Source organism: Herpailurus yagouaroundi, unplaced genomic scaffold, assembly GCF_014898765.1.
Source record: "Herpailurus yagouaroundi ecotype Mexico unplaced genomic scaffold, PumYag 141, whole genome shotgun sequence".
In the NCBI taxonomy this organism is placed as follows: domain Eukaryota; kingdom Metazoa; phylum Chordata; class Mammalia; order Carnivora; family Felidae; genus Herpailurus; species Herpailurus yagouaroundi.
The window spans coordinates 32,021,418-32,037,780 of NW_024412396.1; the positions used below are offsets into that span (position 1 = coordinate 32,021,418).

At 35.7% G+C, this 16,363-nt stretch overlaps 1 protein-coding gene across 7 annotated transcripts in view; it reads left to right on the top strand.

The window, feature by feature from the left end:
• Nucleotides 1-16,363, top strand: part of KTN1 (kinectin 1) — a 109,360-nt gene that overhangs the window by 23,593 nt on the left and 69,404 nt on the right. For all 7 annotated transcript variants that reach the window (XM_040477223.1, XM_040477226.1, XM_040477227.1 and 4 more), the window contains exons 2-3: nt 11,764-12,316; nt 16,225-16,362. In XM_040477223.1, coding sequence (XP_040333157.1) covers nt 11,794-12,316; nt 16,225-16,362 — 661 coding nt within the window. In that variant the 5' untranslated portion in view covers nt 11,764-11,793. The remainder of the gene's footprint in view (nt 1-11,763; nt 12,317-16,224; nt 16,363) is intronic.

The following is a 16,363-nucleotide window of genomic DNA, read 5'->3' on the forward strand; positions in this document are numbered from 1 at the left end:
TTACATGAGACCAAGAAAAGCCTTTTACGAAATAGAATTATTTTACAATGCAGAGAAATAGACTTGTGTCTTCTAGTTCTTTCTTGGTTTAATTTTTAAGCTGTTAAAACCAAAATTTATATTACTGAGGTGTAGGGACTTTGTTTTCCCTGAAAATGGCTGTCATTTGTGTCAGTACTACTTATTAAATAATCTACATTTTTTACATGTTGATTTGAAATGGCTTGTTGATTATATACTAAACTTTTCATATGTATTTGGTCTATTTCTACTGTGTTTATTTGGCTGTTCTTGGGCACATTTTAAAAATTCTTGTTTAATAAGTGAAGCTTTTTTAGTAGTTCCCTCAGTATTTTTGAGTAGTATTTGACATTCTTGTCATTTGCATTTCATTTTTAGTTTGTAAAATGATGTTTTTTAGTTTGGGAATAGGCAAGAATAAACACAATTTATCATTTTAGTACTTTCATTGTTGAGTGACCTAAGTTGATGCACTTAAAAGTTATTTTAGCAGCCTGTTATGTTCAACTTTAAAACTCCAGTCAGACTTTCCTAAGGATGACAGGTTTTGAAGTAAATTTTGTTTGCTGGTAAGTTTAATTGCTGCCAGATACCAGTTATTAAAACTACTTTTTGGTAGTGGGAATGGACCTATTTGGTGAGGTTAGGCAGAAATAGGACTACAGAATGAAGTTACAGGGAGAGAAGATTTTGGATCGAAACTAGGAAAAATGTTCTAATAGCTTTCTAAAGATATAAAAGGGGGTTTGGGGAAGTGTTCATCCCAGGTTTTCAAGTAGGCTCACTAATGATTCAGCTGGGTTCAATCTTTGAATGGCTAATTGGATTATGTGGCCTTTCTAACAAACCCAAAAATTGTGTGAAAAAGTAAAAGTTAGGATTGTAGATGTTAGGGGAAGGAAGTCTTCTGTATATGGTACAGCTATTTTACAATTACATTGTTGGTGTGAATTTCATGTTCTAATATTAATGTTTGAACAATTTTGATTTATGTTTTGTCTTTGGAAACTATTGATTTGAAATACTGAGTATTTAAAGTGTGCTTTTTGTATTAAATAAAGCTTTTGATTTGTCTGGTTATCAAAAGTTAGATTTCTTTACAAATAAACTTTTAACCTGCCTGTGGAGGTATCTTTAAATGAGCAGTGTTGCTTCCTGAGAAAATGGACTAGTTTGGGCTTTCTAGGGAAGCAGAAGTCTGAAAGATACTGGTTTAACTTTCAGCAGCTACCAGCTTTGTAGATCTTTTTTATTTTCTTCAAAGAGCGGTTCATACTGATTTATCTATTCTTGTGTTATAGAAAAAAAAAGTTTGGCTAAAAAAATAGAGGTCTCATATATTTTGACATATCTATTGGAGAAATTAAATTTTATTACTCATCTCTGGCATTAGTTGAATTTGTTTCAGATTAGGGTAGCAGTACTTCAGAATGGGTATTGCTTGAAATAACTTAAGAAGTATGTGAATAAGGTGTGAGTCATAGAAATAACTGTGTTGCAGTTTAAAAGGAGAAATTGCACCACAGCTTTGAGATTTCAGCGTAGTCTATAAAGTTAATTTTAGACAAGTTACTGTAGATGGAGTTCCCAAGTCAGGCAACTCTGTTTCATTTACTAGATTATCTTTTAGTTACTTTGAGTTTTTTCCCTCTTGTTTTAAAAGATAAGTTTACAATTGTACTGTGGGCTCTGGGGCCATTATACTTTTGGTGTAGTGACTGACGAGAGAGTGGAAATTTAGATGGGTTTTTATATTTTGATGGCTCTTTGAGGAAATGGCTAATGTTTGGTTTTTCTCTTTTCTTTTTCTTATTAATTTGAAGAATCAAGTTTTTAAAAATTATTGCGGGTGTAATACACCTGTAAATTTTTAACCATATACAACTACAAAATAGATTGAATCTTTTTATTTTCTTGCATTTTCTTAAGTACTTTATACATTTTCTTATGTTTAAAACTTTGGATGTTTTTTGATGTAAATGATCAGTAGCCTTTACTGACTTGAAATAATGTAAACTAAATTTTTATCTATTTGGATCTGTTTTAGATGGATTTCCACTACTATCTGTTCTTTTAACTTTATCACATTGTAGTACACTGTGGTCTCCTTTTAATTGTTAGATTGTCTCCTATGTCACAGAATTCTGTGAATGTGTACCTAGAGAGTTAAGTACTCTAGGGTTTTAGGAGGAGAACTAGCTGTAGGAATGGTATTTGAGCTGGAAGAGTAGAGCCACATGGAGACTCAGGTTTGGTTTCTTTATGCTCTGGTTTATAGATAATATGTGCTTTACTTCTGCAACAAGATCATTTAAAGTCGGCAAATCAATTTGTACAACACTGCTAAGCATCCTGCATTCTCCATTCAAGTTTTTAAATTTAAGTGGAGAATCAAAGTTTATAAGGAATAAAAATTTAACAATATAGTAACCATAATGTATTTCTGTGTGTCCTCCAATACCACCATTTTTACTCTTTCTCTGGACTACAACTTTGTTTCCCATTTCATTAAGAAAATAGTAGCATTGAGGAAGAGGATTTTCACAAACTTCTATACCATATCTACTTCCTTGCCTGTGCCTACATACTCTTTCTTCCTTATGTTTTTACAGAAGATTGTACTTCCATCTAAGGCCATGCTTTCTACTTGTACATCAAATCCTATTCTTTCTTGCCATTTGAAAGCATTGTCCTTCATTCTCCTGCATCATCGGTCTTACCGTTTCTACTGGATCATCTTTGTCAGCATATTAACATGCTGTAGCTTCTTCTATTTTTAAAACTCAAGCTCTCAAGCTCATATATCCTTCCAGCTTCCATTTCATTTCTCTCATCTCTTCATAGAAAATCTCCTCTAAAGAGTTGTCCACACTTGCTGGAGTACTTACTTTTGAATTCATTTTAGTCAGGTTTTGATCACAACTATTCTACTGCTTTGGCCAAAATCACCAGTGAAGTCTGTGTTGCTAAACCCAGCAGTCACTTTCTAGCTTTCATTGTACTTTATTACCGACACCATTTGATTTATCAAATGGTGATTGGTCTCTCCTCCTTGATAACACTGTTTAGCCACTAGGATAGCATCCTCCTGATTTTCTTTAAGTATATAATTTATTTTGCTGAATACTCCTAAATTTGTATCTCCAGCCTGCAGGTCTCACCTGTCACATACTCTTGTTTAGCTCTCTGCTGGGCATCTCCACCTCTCTAAAAGCTATCTCCTAATCTTCAACCCCAGTCATGTCCTTTCCACATTACTCTCATCTCAGTAGAGGACAACTCTGTTGTTTTTGGCATAGTCTAAAATTTTTGGAGTTGACATTGTCTTTGCTTGTACTCTCGTGCCCCAGATTCTAGTTCTCAGCAAATCATCTGGTCTCTACTTTCAAAATGTATGCAGAATTTGACAACTTCTTACTACTCCCCTTGTCACCAACTTGCTCTAATCATCTCCTGCTTAGGTTATTTCACTTGTTAACAGTTTTCCCTGCTTTCAGCTTCCCCTACATCTTTTTATACTCAGAACCCTTTACTAGTTTCCCATGTTACTCAGAGTCCAAGCCGTAGTCCCTCTAGTTGCCTTTAAGAGACTGCATGGTTTGTTTGCTGTGCCTGTCCCCTTCACATGGTCTCTTTAACTTCTTCTTCTTCTTTTTATCTTTATTGTACTTGAATTACACTGTCCTTATTGTTCTTGCTCAATTATGTCATGTATTTTCCTGTCTCCTATACTGTATATTAATTGCTGGCCTGTCTTCCCTTTAGTAGAATGATGGACATAAAAGGGCAAGGATTGTAGCTTTTCTTTTTTTATTGTTGTTTATTTTAGAGAATCCTAGAAAACAGTGCTGAAATATAATTGGTGCTAAGTAACTCTAGAATGAATGAAAACCTATTGTGGAAGACCATAGTTGTAAAGATATATTCATAGGTATGATTTGAGCTGAGTTTTAAAGGATAAGTGAAGATTTCAAACAGAGGATAAGGCAAAGTTTTTTAGATTTGACTGTAGGGAGGAGGTGTGATAGGACTTGTTTGAAAAGTGACTTTTCGGTTTCTTGATTCAGAACCTGTGGTAGCTTCTTACTGCTGATTTTGTCTCCATTGACTGCTGATCTTCTCCACCTGGTTGTATTTCGTATTCAAAATCATGTCTAAAACTCCCAGACATGAACCCATTCCTGTATTCTTGATCTTGGCAAGTGGTTTATCCATTTATGGACCCTTCTAAGTTAGAAATGAAGAATTGTGGTAGACTCCTCCCTCACTTTGTGCTCTTAAGAGTTACCTTGTCTCTGTTAGTTGTTCCACCCAAGTGTGTCTGTCTGCATTGACTTAATTCACTCTCATCAGATCTCTTTGGCCTATTAAAATATTAATTTTAATTGGCCTCCTTGCATTTATGTTCACTTGTCCATTGGATTTAAAATTTTGATATTTTTTATTTGTAGAAGTTCTGTTTGATTCATATCTACCCAGGCTACTCTGGGAGCCTGTATTTTCCCAGTTCCCTCTTATTTGTCTATGAGTGTATGTTGTAATCTATTAGTTCCAGTATCTTAAATCTTAAAGGGATCTGATTCCTTAGTTTGTTTTTGTTGCCTCTTGCTCCTAGTAGCTTATCTTATGTTCTGTCATTTTGGATGGTGAGCTTTTATCTGGATGACAGTCTTTGGAAATCTGGAGGAGCCTGGCTTAAGGGAGCATTCCACCAGAGAGGATGGGCATTTACTTCTAGCCACAGGCACTATGGGCACCACCAACTTGGCACCACTTACATTTTTTGGCTTGGTATTCCAAGGTCATGCAGGTAATTTGAACATTAAGAACTTTATAAGAAAAGATCCCTGGAGCCAAGGCTGAATTGGGACCAAAAGTAAGATTCTCAACTTCATTTTAATGCTTTATTATGTTGCTATTCATTGGTTTTAAAGTTTATTTTTGTGGGGTACCTGGGTGGCTCAACTGGTTAAGTGAAAAACTCTTAGTTTTATCTCAGGTTATAATCTCACAGTTTGTGAGTTTGAGCCCCACATTGGGCTCTGCGCTAACAGTGCTGAGCCTGCCTGGGATCCTCTCTCTCTGCCACCCCTCCACCCCCAGGAAATAGATAAATTAAAAAAATACTTAATTTTGCTTAGGGTGTGTCTGGAATATAACATGCATATTGTATTTGAAGATTAGTAACAACACAATGTGTACTCCTAAATTTTAGTAAGAGTTCAGAAAATATTATAGATACTTCTGTTGTGGAATGGAAATCTGATTAAATGATACTGGTCCACCAAATAATAGACTTTATCATTGTAGAGTACTTGCCATAAACTGTTTTTCTTAAAAAGATTAACTTGTACATTTAAAATAATAACTGTAAGATGTTATTGTGGATTTAAAGGAAGGGAAACATGGTATGAATAGTGGCATGTTTGGAATGCAAACTATTTAGATTCAGTGTGATCAGGTTACAGATTTTTTTTTTTTATATGAGCACTGTTTTTATAAAGAACCTGTAATAAGAGTTTTCAGCATAGGCTTCACAGCTACTTATAAAATTTTAACTATGTTGTATATTGAGTAAAGCCTCTGAAGTCTACTCTGGGAGCCTGTATATGTTTTAAAGGTGGGTTTATTTAGTTGTCCAGACAGTATGATACAGGAGCTTCTTTGAAATTTCGTATTCTTGGGTTGAAAACTACCATTCCCTCAATTGATTGCCATTTATCTATCTATCTATCTATCTATCTATCTATCTATCTATCTATCAGACATGCCAACCTACTAGTATGTTGTTTGGTGTACATCAGTGGGAAAAAATTGACTTTCAGTTTGTTTGGATTTTAGTTTTGAATTTTGTTACATTTTTCCTAATAGTTCTTTGAGTCATCCCAGTTGACAAAATTTTAACAATTGAAGAACAGAAGAATTTATAAAATTAAGTTTTGCCCTGTGTTTTAAATCTTTTAGTTTAAAGAAAATGATGGCAGAAGCAAGAGTACCTGAAATGCCATGGCAGTAAGAAAGTAGAATTCAAACTCTTATGTTTACATGAAGTTCAGTAGTATACTGACCAGACTGCTTTAGTTTTCCCTCCTCATAACATGTAAGCAATTCCTTTTTGTGTGTTTATTTATTTTGAAGGGGGGTGCACGTGAGTGGGGGAGGGGACAGAAGGAGAGAGAATCTTCAGCAGGTCCACACTGAGCATGGAGCCTTGTGTGGGGCTCCATCCCACGACCCTGGGATCATGACCTGAGCCAAAATCAAGGGCCGGACACTTAACCGACTGAGCCATCCAGGCACCCCTCTTTGTGTTTATTTAAACTTTTAAGAGTGTAATGTGCATTCAGGATGGTTACTTAAATTTCTCTTTTGATGTAGAAGAAATTTAAAAAGTTCAACAGTTAAGCAGGGGTTTGAGGCAATCGAAGATCCCTGTTTAAATTGACTACCCCAAAACTTAACTAATAGCCTATTGTTGACTGGGAGCCTTCCTGGTAACAGTTGACATATTTTATGTGTTATATGATTATATGCTGTAGTCTTACAGTAAAGTAAGCTAAAGAATATGTTTCTTAAGATGTTATAAGGAAGAGAAAATACATTATAGCACTGTATTATATTTATAGATAATATAAGTTGATGTATGTATTGAAAAAAAGCTGTGTGTATGTGGACCACCTACACAGTTGAAACCTGTGTTGTTCGAAGGTCAGCTAGCTGTACGTTAAAAATATTTGTAATCTCACTCTAAAAAATGACTCTCACTTTCTCTGTATAGTCTCAGGTTATATCTATATGTATGTAATTGTGCTCAGCATAAGTAGTTTTTAGTTTTTTTGTTATTGTAGTGTATTTTGCTGCATTACACTGTCTTAATTATTTTAAATGGTGTGATTTTTATTTTAAAGATTTTTTAAATTTTTATTTAATTTTGAGAGCAAGCACGTGAGTAGGGAAGGGGCAGAGAGAGAGAGGGAGACACAGAATCTGAAGCAGTCTCCAAGTTTCAAGCTGTCAGCACAGAGCTCCACATGGGGCTTGAATTCATAAACTTTGAGATCATGACCTAAGCCAAAGTCAGACACTTAAACTGACTGAGGCACTGGTGCCCCAATTTTTTTTTAATTATTATTTTTTTAATGTTTATTTTTGAAAAAGTGTGAGTGGGGTAGGGGCAGAGAGAGAGGGGGCACAGAGGATACAAAGTGGGCTCTGTGCTGACAGTAGAGAGCCCAATGCGGGGCTCGAACTCATGAACCATGATCATGACCTGAGCGGAAATTGGGCGGTTAACCAACTGAGCCACCCAGGCATCCCTAAGATTTTTTTATTTTTAAATGATCTCTGTACCCAATGTGGGGCTCAAACTTACAACCCTGAGATCAAGAGTCATGTGCTCTATTGACTGAGCCAGCCAGGTGGTATGTTTAAATGTGTGATGTTTCTGTAGATGTCCTGCACTTATCTAAGCCCATTATTATGTCTAGTTATATCATTTTTAATTAAGCAGTGTGGTTGAAATCGTAGTAATTGCTCCTAGATTTTATTTGTAAATCATTTGAAATTTTAGGTTTTACGTTATCAATACTAAAAAGTTGTTGAACCTTCTGAGAAATGTATAGTACTTAACTGAGTAATGCAGCTCAATTTTTGTATGAACAAATTAAGTTAGAATAAGACAAGTACATGGAATCTTAAAATTATTTGATTAGCATTCATAATACATACTTACTTGAAACACAGAATCATAATACATACTCAAATGAGACAGAATTTTTATATATTGTTTTTCCATCCTGTTAACTTTTTTTTTTTTAATTTTAAGTTCTTTATTGGTAGGGCAGGGATGAAAACTCATCTCTTATTCTAGACCAGGATTTTAAATGTGGGATCCACCTTAGTATGTATTCTTTAGTTTTGGGAAAGTGGATTGGTCTTTTATCAATTTCTTGAAGGATTTATGTCTCAATAAAAGATTAAAGCCACTGGTATGGAATGTGTTTATTATGATTCCATGGTTATCTCCTACTTTACTTGTCCACCATTGGCCATTAATTATATTCAGACTGGAATCTGTTAAGGTGGAAGGTATGAGGTAAAAAGCTCATTAATATTACAAAGGGAATATGGAGAAATTATTAACGTTGGTGACTTATGCTGTCATCTCAAAACCTGAGCTGCTAATTGTCTACATATTATATCAACTCAACAAACATATGTTGAGTTGTATATTATGGACTGAGAAAATTTTAGCAACCTGATTCCTTTCACCTTGAGCTAAATTAACTTTGTCTCAACCCCTCCTACCCTTTCCTTTTATTTTTTTCATGGTCTTCCCCTGCCCCACGTAAAATAAAATCTCTTGCTACCTTTGTTTGTTCTTCTCTGTATTTTTCTGGATTTCATTCCCAGGCCCCTTTTGTCTCTTTTCTTTCCTTATATTACTCTTATACCCATGTGTATACTGTGAAACTATGGTTTATTATTGATATTTTAGTACTTACTTTTCCATTTTTTGAATTAAGCAAATAATTAAACATTTTATGAATATCTCTTAAAAATTACAAAGTGTAAAACTAAAATATTAAGGCAGATGAGACTGCAACCATGATTCTGGCACAACTCTTTTTTGTTTTTTTTTAGTGAGAGATAGATAAGGAGTGTTCATGCACTTGGGAGGGGCAGAGGGAGAGGGAGAGAGAATCTCAAGCAGGCTCCACACTCAATGCAGAACCTGATGCAGGGCTTGATTTTGTGAACCATGAGATCATGACCTGAGCTGAAATCAAGAGTTGGACACTTAACCGACTCAGCCAGCCAGGAGCCCTGATACACCTCTTTGTTTAATCATCTTGATATTGCCTATTATATGTAAAAAATTTTGGTCATATAGGCAAAATTACGATTTTTGACTATTTAGCTACACTGAATTGACAAGAAATCTTATTAAAGGCTTTTTTTGATTTTACAGTTTTAAAAGCAATATTTTATTGTGTTGGTATTTGCTAATTGAACCCATTCTGATGTTGGATATTTTATGTCTCAGTTTTCATATTATATATAATGTTGCTGTGAACATCTTTATATGTGCTGCTTTTCCTTGCAAATTTCTTGGTTTAAAAATTCAGGATTATTGGATTCAAGAAATACAAGCATTTTCTTGACTTTAAATTTGTCTTGGTGTTCTGGTTAGACCTCTTTAGGTGCAGAAAGGAAGTTCAAGAGAAGGGGAATTGAATTGTGTGAAGGGAATCTTATGAAAATCCAGAAATGGGAATCATGATTCCTCCAGGCTTTTATGAGACCTGGAAAAAGGAACTAGAAAATCATCAGAACATTCGAAGAATCTGTGTTTTAGAGTTCTTGTGGTCTCATGGGCTCTTTCCCCTGAATGTCTGCTTCTTGCTTTAATCATAGATTTTGCTCTCCTGAGACCTAGGCTACACATGGCTACAGTTTGCTGTTCAAGGTCTTTCTGACTTTGACTTGACCTTCCCCCCCCCCCCCCCAGCATCTGTGGCTGCTGGTAAATGCCTTTGTGGCTTTTCTTCCCCAAAGCAAAAATCCAAGTTTTAACTCATTGTTTTGTTTTTTTTCTCCCCCAACCTCCCCAGCTAACTTGGACAGGCTGTGTGTAGCCTGTGGATGGTAATGTTTAAACAAACAAAAAAACCAAAGATAAAACGTGGTCTCTGCTCCTTGAAAGCATTTCTGGTTGACAAGTAACACTTAGACACAGTAAAATATGTCTGATTAGTTAAAAACATGGAGAGTTCATGACTTATCAGGGAAGAACAATTCTGTATAAAGTTTCTTTTAGTATTCTGTTAGCACGTGATTCCTGTTCCCCTTCAACCTTTTAAAACCTTGTCTAAGTAAGTCTAGGGTTGTAACACCATTAAAAAAATTGCCTATGGAAACGTGAAATGGTAACAAATGCTGTTTTAATCATAAAGATCAAGAGTGTGCCTAATAAAACAACAATTTTCAGGTTCCACTTCTCACTATTTTCAGACTTAAGTCATTGTTGGTATAACTTGAAAAAAGTATACTCCACATTTTAAAATGAGATATAAGGAAGTTGAAAGACAAAGTTAAACTAAATGTGCTTAAGTTTGTCATAAACATAAGATTTCTAGGTCTGTTTATCTTGGCAGTTAACAGAGATTACTGTGAATAGCTTTATTTTGTCTTGGAAAACTCATGAGTCCTATTAAAATGGTTCTGGTGAAGTCTTAAATTCATTAAACTCAGATTTATTCAACTTTAAAGCTGCTGTTTTCTAAGGTCTAAAATAATTCTTAGAATATTTCTGTTTAGGTAGAATTTTGTTTTTTTAATCATTACCGTTTTTGAGACTTCAGATGGATAATTTTAAGAACTTAAGATTCTCAGATTCATTTACACATTAAAAGTGCAAAAGTAGAATTTACATAGCTTTACCTTAAGCATGTCCACGGGTTTAATTTCATCTGCATTACATTCCTTGCCTTTTTTCCACAACAAATGTGATAGGAGTTATAAGGATACAAGCCATATTTATGTGGCTTATACATATTTATAGGAATATTGATATCTAGAGCCTAAACATCAGAACCATTCTTACTTTGAAGTATAATTTTAGCTGTACCTACCCTTCAGATGAGGGATTATAGTGTCTATGTTCAAGGCAGATCTGAGTAATCAGACCATACCTTTATTTTCTATAGCTGTTGGGTTAATCTAAAAGTAGGACTGATACTCTGTTGGTGAGGCAAGGCCTTTCTTATCTTTTAGCATTTAGAAAAGATTATTATGGCCAGCTTTGTTTTTTGCAGTATAATTTAGTTTGTAGTAAGGGGTACCCTGAAAAAAAAATCAAGAAAAGCATCTAATTTGTAATTTATTTCAATACTGAATGACAGAGCCTAACATTTTGATTTGGCTGTAGTATGTTTCTATATCTGTGATGTATCTTACTTATATCATGAGGCTGTTAGTTGTTGGAATAAAGGTACTAACAGTTGGTGAATGGGCTTAAATTTCTAAATGATGAGATGAACCATCTCTCTCTCCCTCTCTTTTTTTTTTTTTTTTGCAATTAAAAGTATGGTACCTTTTGGTTTTTTTTTGAGAGCGAGTGTGCAAGCAAGGGATGGGCAGAGAGAGAAGGAGAGAAAATTCCAGCAGGCTCTGCTCTGATAGCGCAGAGCCCAGTGCAGGGCTTGAACTCATGAACCCTGAGATCATAACCTGAGCCAAAATCAAGAATTGGATGCTTAACTGACTGAGCCACCCAGGGACCCCAAAGTATGGTACTTTTAATGAATATCCAGTGTTTTGGTAACAGTTGATGGCTTCTGTTTCCACATATAGTAGTATTGGTCAACAGTGCAATAAGAGGAAAAAAGCTAAGTACTAGTAAAATGTCAAAAGTTGATGTTTGGGGAAAAAAGTAATGGATGTCTAGAGTTTTTTGTTTTTTTTTTTCCTCCCGTGAAGATCTTTTCATTTGGTTTAAAAGTAGAGGATATATTACACTCTAATTATTACCACACATTTTTATTTCATAGTATATTTGAATTGTAGATGGCAAAATAATTAAGTATGTGATTTAAACAACTGTAACCTGCTTAGATTTGTACATTAGGTTAGATCTGATATACTACTTGAAAGAGCAGAGGTTTTGTGTTTAATTTGTATTATGCTGACTAAAGTTTTTGTTTTTTCTCTCCCCCCCGCCCCCCCACGCCCCCCATTTAGGTTTTATAGGATCACATTAACAAAAGCACCATGGAGTTTTATGAATCAACATATTTTATTGTCCTTATTCCTTCAGTAGTTATTACAGTAATTTTCCTCTTCTTCTGGCTTTTCATGAAAGAAACATTATATGATGAAGTTCTTGCAAAACAGAAAAGAGAACAAAAGCTTATTCCTACCAAAACCGATAAAAAGAAGGCAGAAAAGAAAAAGAATAAAAAGAAAGAAATCCAGAATGGGAACCTCCCTGAATCTGATTCTGAGAGTGTACCCCGGGACTTTAAATTATCTGATGCCTTGGCTGTAGAAGATGAGCAAGTTGTACCTGTTCCACTGAATGTAGTTGAAACTTCAAGTAGTGTCAGAGAAAGAAAGAAGAAGGAAAAGAAACACAAGCCTGTACTAGAAGAACAGGTCACCAAAGAAAGTGATGTGTCAAAGATTCCAGGCAAAAAAGTAGAACCTGTCCCAGTTACTAAACAGCCCACCCCCCCTTCTGAAGCAGCTGCCTCAAAGAAGAAACCAGGGCAGAAGAAGTCTAAAAATGGAAGCGGTATGATAATCTATTCAACTTTATTGTATGATTGTATTTGTTTTAATGACTTTAGAGCTTGAAATTTAGATGCTTTGTTAGGTGTGTATACAAAATGTTAAAAATATGGAGTCTGAAACCAAGAACATTGTCATTTTCACTGTGTGTTTGCTTTCATTAACATTAAATGCTGATAAAATTATTGATCATAAAACAGCATTTAAAACTAAACTTTATATTAGAAATATGGAAAAGAAACTTAATGGAAATATATAAAATTCAACTGTTTTACTGGAACTAGTAAGGACCTATAAATATCAGCAGTTAGAAACTTCTATTTCTAATTACTGTGATAGGAATTAAAGATGAAAAGATAGATACCGTTTTTGTCTTTAATTTTGCAAATGTTTTTCATACAGCTATTTTATACTAGGCATTATACTAGGTAATAGGGCTGCAGAGATAAAACTAGTGTGTTTTCAAACTGTAGACATGAACATAAATAATTATTGTAAAATGTTTAATATAATGATCTTGATATGTCTAAACCAGTGTAGGAGTTCTAAGTGGATCACTTAGAGGATGTAATGCCTAAAATTAACCCTAGAGGTTACGTAAGTACTAGCTGGTTTTTGGGTGGCTGGGAAGGGTGGGATAGGATATTCTAGGTAGAGGGGTTAACAGATGTAATGGAAAGCCCATGAGAAATGGTGTCATGACGTGTGAAACTACAAACAGTTTTTATGAAAGGACTTGTGTTTACCATTAAGTTGTTTGTGTGTCTTGTGGAGTGTTGAATTCGTTATATTGGATTTTAAATATTTGTTTGCCAGCTATGATCAAGGCATGATGCTAGAGAAATCAGAGTAAGCACTTCTATTTTAGTGGGGGAGAAGGACATGTAAGCCAGTAATGAAATGTGACTTACATAAGAGATGTTTGAAGTATACAAGAAATGCAGATGCCTAAACAACTACTACTTATGGGGATCAGAGGTAAAGAGCTTTACAGAGGAGACGGTGCCTGAGGTCTTCCAGGCACTGAATCACTTCACCAAGCAGCTCAGTGGGTCTCATTCCATACTGTCAGAATGTCACTTAGAAAGATAGAGATAGGAGTACAGTGTATTTTTGAACCATGAAATAGGAGGTTGGGAGTGGTAGGACACAAAGATGAAAAGACATGTAGGGGCTAGATCATGATGGGTTTTGTACACAGCATTAAGGAGCTGGGGTGTTATAGTTTAGCCATTGTTGAAAAATTTTCAAGCCGGTCAGTTTACATGGTCTGGTCATATTTATATTTTAGAAAGATGTCTTTGGCAGAACTTGGGGAGGACAAGTTTTATGGAGTAGTATTTAATATAGATAATCTAGTTATGAGATTATTGTTTTCCAAAGTTAAATTGGAGGACTGAACTGTGGTAGTGACAGAAGAAATAGAAAGTAGATTAAAGGGGCACCTGGCTGGCTCTCAGTTGGTAGAACATCCTACTCTTGATCTCAAGGTCGTGGGTTCAAGCCCCACATTGGACCGGGAGCCTACTTAAAAAAAAAGTAGATTAAAGAGGTCTATAAAGTAAAAACAACATGACTAATCTTATTGAATGAGGTATGGCAGATAAAGGTGAAGGCAGAATCAAGACTGATTATCCAAGTTTTAAGTTTCTCAGGGTTGGCATACTAAAATCTTGGAGCCAAATCTGGTCTGCTTTCTGTTTTTTATGGTCCATGAGCCAAGAATAGTTTTTATGTTTTCAGTGATTCGAAAAAAATCCAAAGAAGAATAATATTTTGTTAAATGTGGAAATTACGGGGCGCCTGGGTGGCGCAGTTGGTTAAGCGTCCGACTTCAGCCAGGTCACGATCTCGCGGTCCGTGAGTTTGAGCCCCGCGTCGGGCTCTGGGCTGACAGCTCAGAGCCTGGAGCCTGTTTCGGATTCTGTGTCTCCCTCTCTCTCTGCCCCTCCCCCGTTCATGCTCTGTCTCTCTCTGTCCCAAAAATAAATAAATGTTAAAAAAAAAAATTAAAAAAAAAATGTGGAAATTACATGAAATGCAAACCTCTTTGTCTAGAAATGAAGTTTTTTTGAATGCAGCCATACTCATCCATTAACGTATGTGTATGGCTGGCTTTCATACTGCAACAGCAGATGAATAGTTTTAATTCTTTTTTTTTTTAATTTTCTCTTTTTTTTTTGAACGTTTTATTTATTTTTGGGACAGAGAGAGACAGAGCATGAATGGGGGAGGGGCAGAGAGAAAGGGAGACACAGAATCAGAAACAGGCTCCAGGCTCCGAGCCATCAGCCCAGAGCCTGACGCGGGGCTCGAGCCCACGGACCGCGAGATCGTGACCTGGCTGAAGTCGGACGCCCAACCGACTGCGCCACCCAGGCGCCCCTAGTTTTAATTCTTTTTAAAATTTAATTTATTCATTTATTTTGAGAGAGAGAGTGGGGGGGAGGGACAGTGAGAGAGGGAGTGAGAGAATCTCAAGCAAGCTCCATGCTCAGCGCAGAGCCCAACGAGGGTCTCGATCCCATGAACTGTGAGATCATGACCTGAGCCAAAATCAAGAGTTGGATACTTAACTGACTGAGCCACCCAGGCGCCTCAGATAGTTTTGATAGAGTCTGTATGGATATGCAAACATATTTAATGTTTGGACCTTAGAGAAAAAGTTTGCCAACCCCTGATTGGTAGGTGGTTGGTAGCACTAAGATAGGGAATATTGAGAGTGGATGTATATGGAGAGGAGAATGCTTTCAGGTTGTGTTTTAGGTTCCTATGGGGGGGGCCACTTACATAAAGAGCAATTTAGGATGCAATAGGATATGTAAGTGCAGATGCATAAGGCTAGAATATAGACTTGGAAGCTGTAAGCATGAAAATAGTTGTTGAAGTCATGGGTATAGATAAGCACATCCAAGGGAATTGTTTAAATTAAAGGTACTACCCTGAAGAATACCAGCATATGAGGTATTCTGTAGGAACAGTTTACAAAAGAATTTGCAAAGGAATATTTCAAGTGTAAGAAAAGAATTGTGGGAGCTGATAGAGAATTTTTGGGAGGTGATAGAGTTTTAAATTTTATTTTATTGTGGCAAAATATACAATAACATTTACCATTTTACCATTTTTAAGTGTATAGTTCTGTGGCATTAAGTACGTTTACATTCTTATGCAACCGTCATCACTAGTCATCTCAGGAATTTTTCATCTTCCCCAACAGAAACTCTGTACCCATTAAACAGTAATTCCCCATTCCCCTCCCCCACCCAGCCCCTGGTAACAACCATTCTACTTTGTTTCTGTGAATTTGACTAGTCTGGGTACTTTATATAAGTGAAATCATACAATATTTGTCCTTTCATGATCTTCTTATTTCACTTAGCCTAATGAAGACAGAATTTTAAGGAGATAGAGATCAGTAGTATGAAATGCTAAATAGAAGTCAAAGAAGAAATAAAGGATATTGGTAGAGTATGGCATTTGGGACACCAGATTGCTCTGTAAAATCCTTTCATGGATAATGGAAGAGATAAAAATCAGGTTGCAGTTGACAAATGATTGGTAAAAGAAGTACAGATCATTCTTTTGTTAATATAAGAAGAAATGGGTGTGGGAGGCTGGGAATTACAGTGGTGGGAAGGATTTTCTTTTTTAAGATGGTAGGGATTTGAGCATGCCCATAGGCTGAGTAGGATTAAGAGTGGCTGAGAAATGGGATATAAAAGAAGCAACAAGTATTTTTAGAAGTCTTGATGAAATTAAAGACAGGTGTAACAGAGTAAGAAAGCTGGAATAATACTATTAGAGAGTTTAAAATTTTGAAGGTAAAGCATTCTGGGAATTATTTACCAGTAATTGAATCTTCTGGTGTGTTTGTTGTTTGCTATGATGACTTTTCATTTATTTTCAATAAAGATGATCAGGATAAAAAGGTGGAAACTCTTATGGCACCTTCAAAAAAGCAAGAGTCATTACCCCTCCATCAAGAGACTAAACAAGAAAGTGGATCAGGAAAGAAGAAAGTTTCTTCAAGGAAGCAAAAGACAGAAAACGG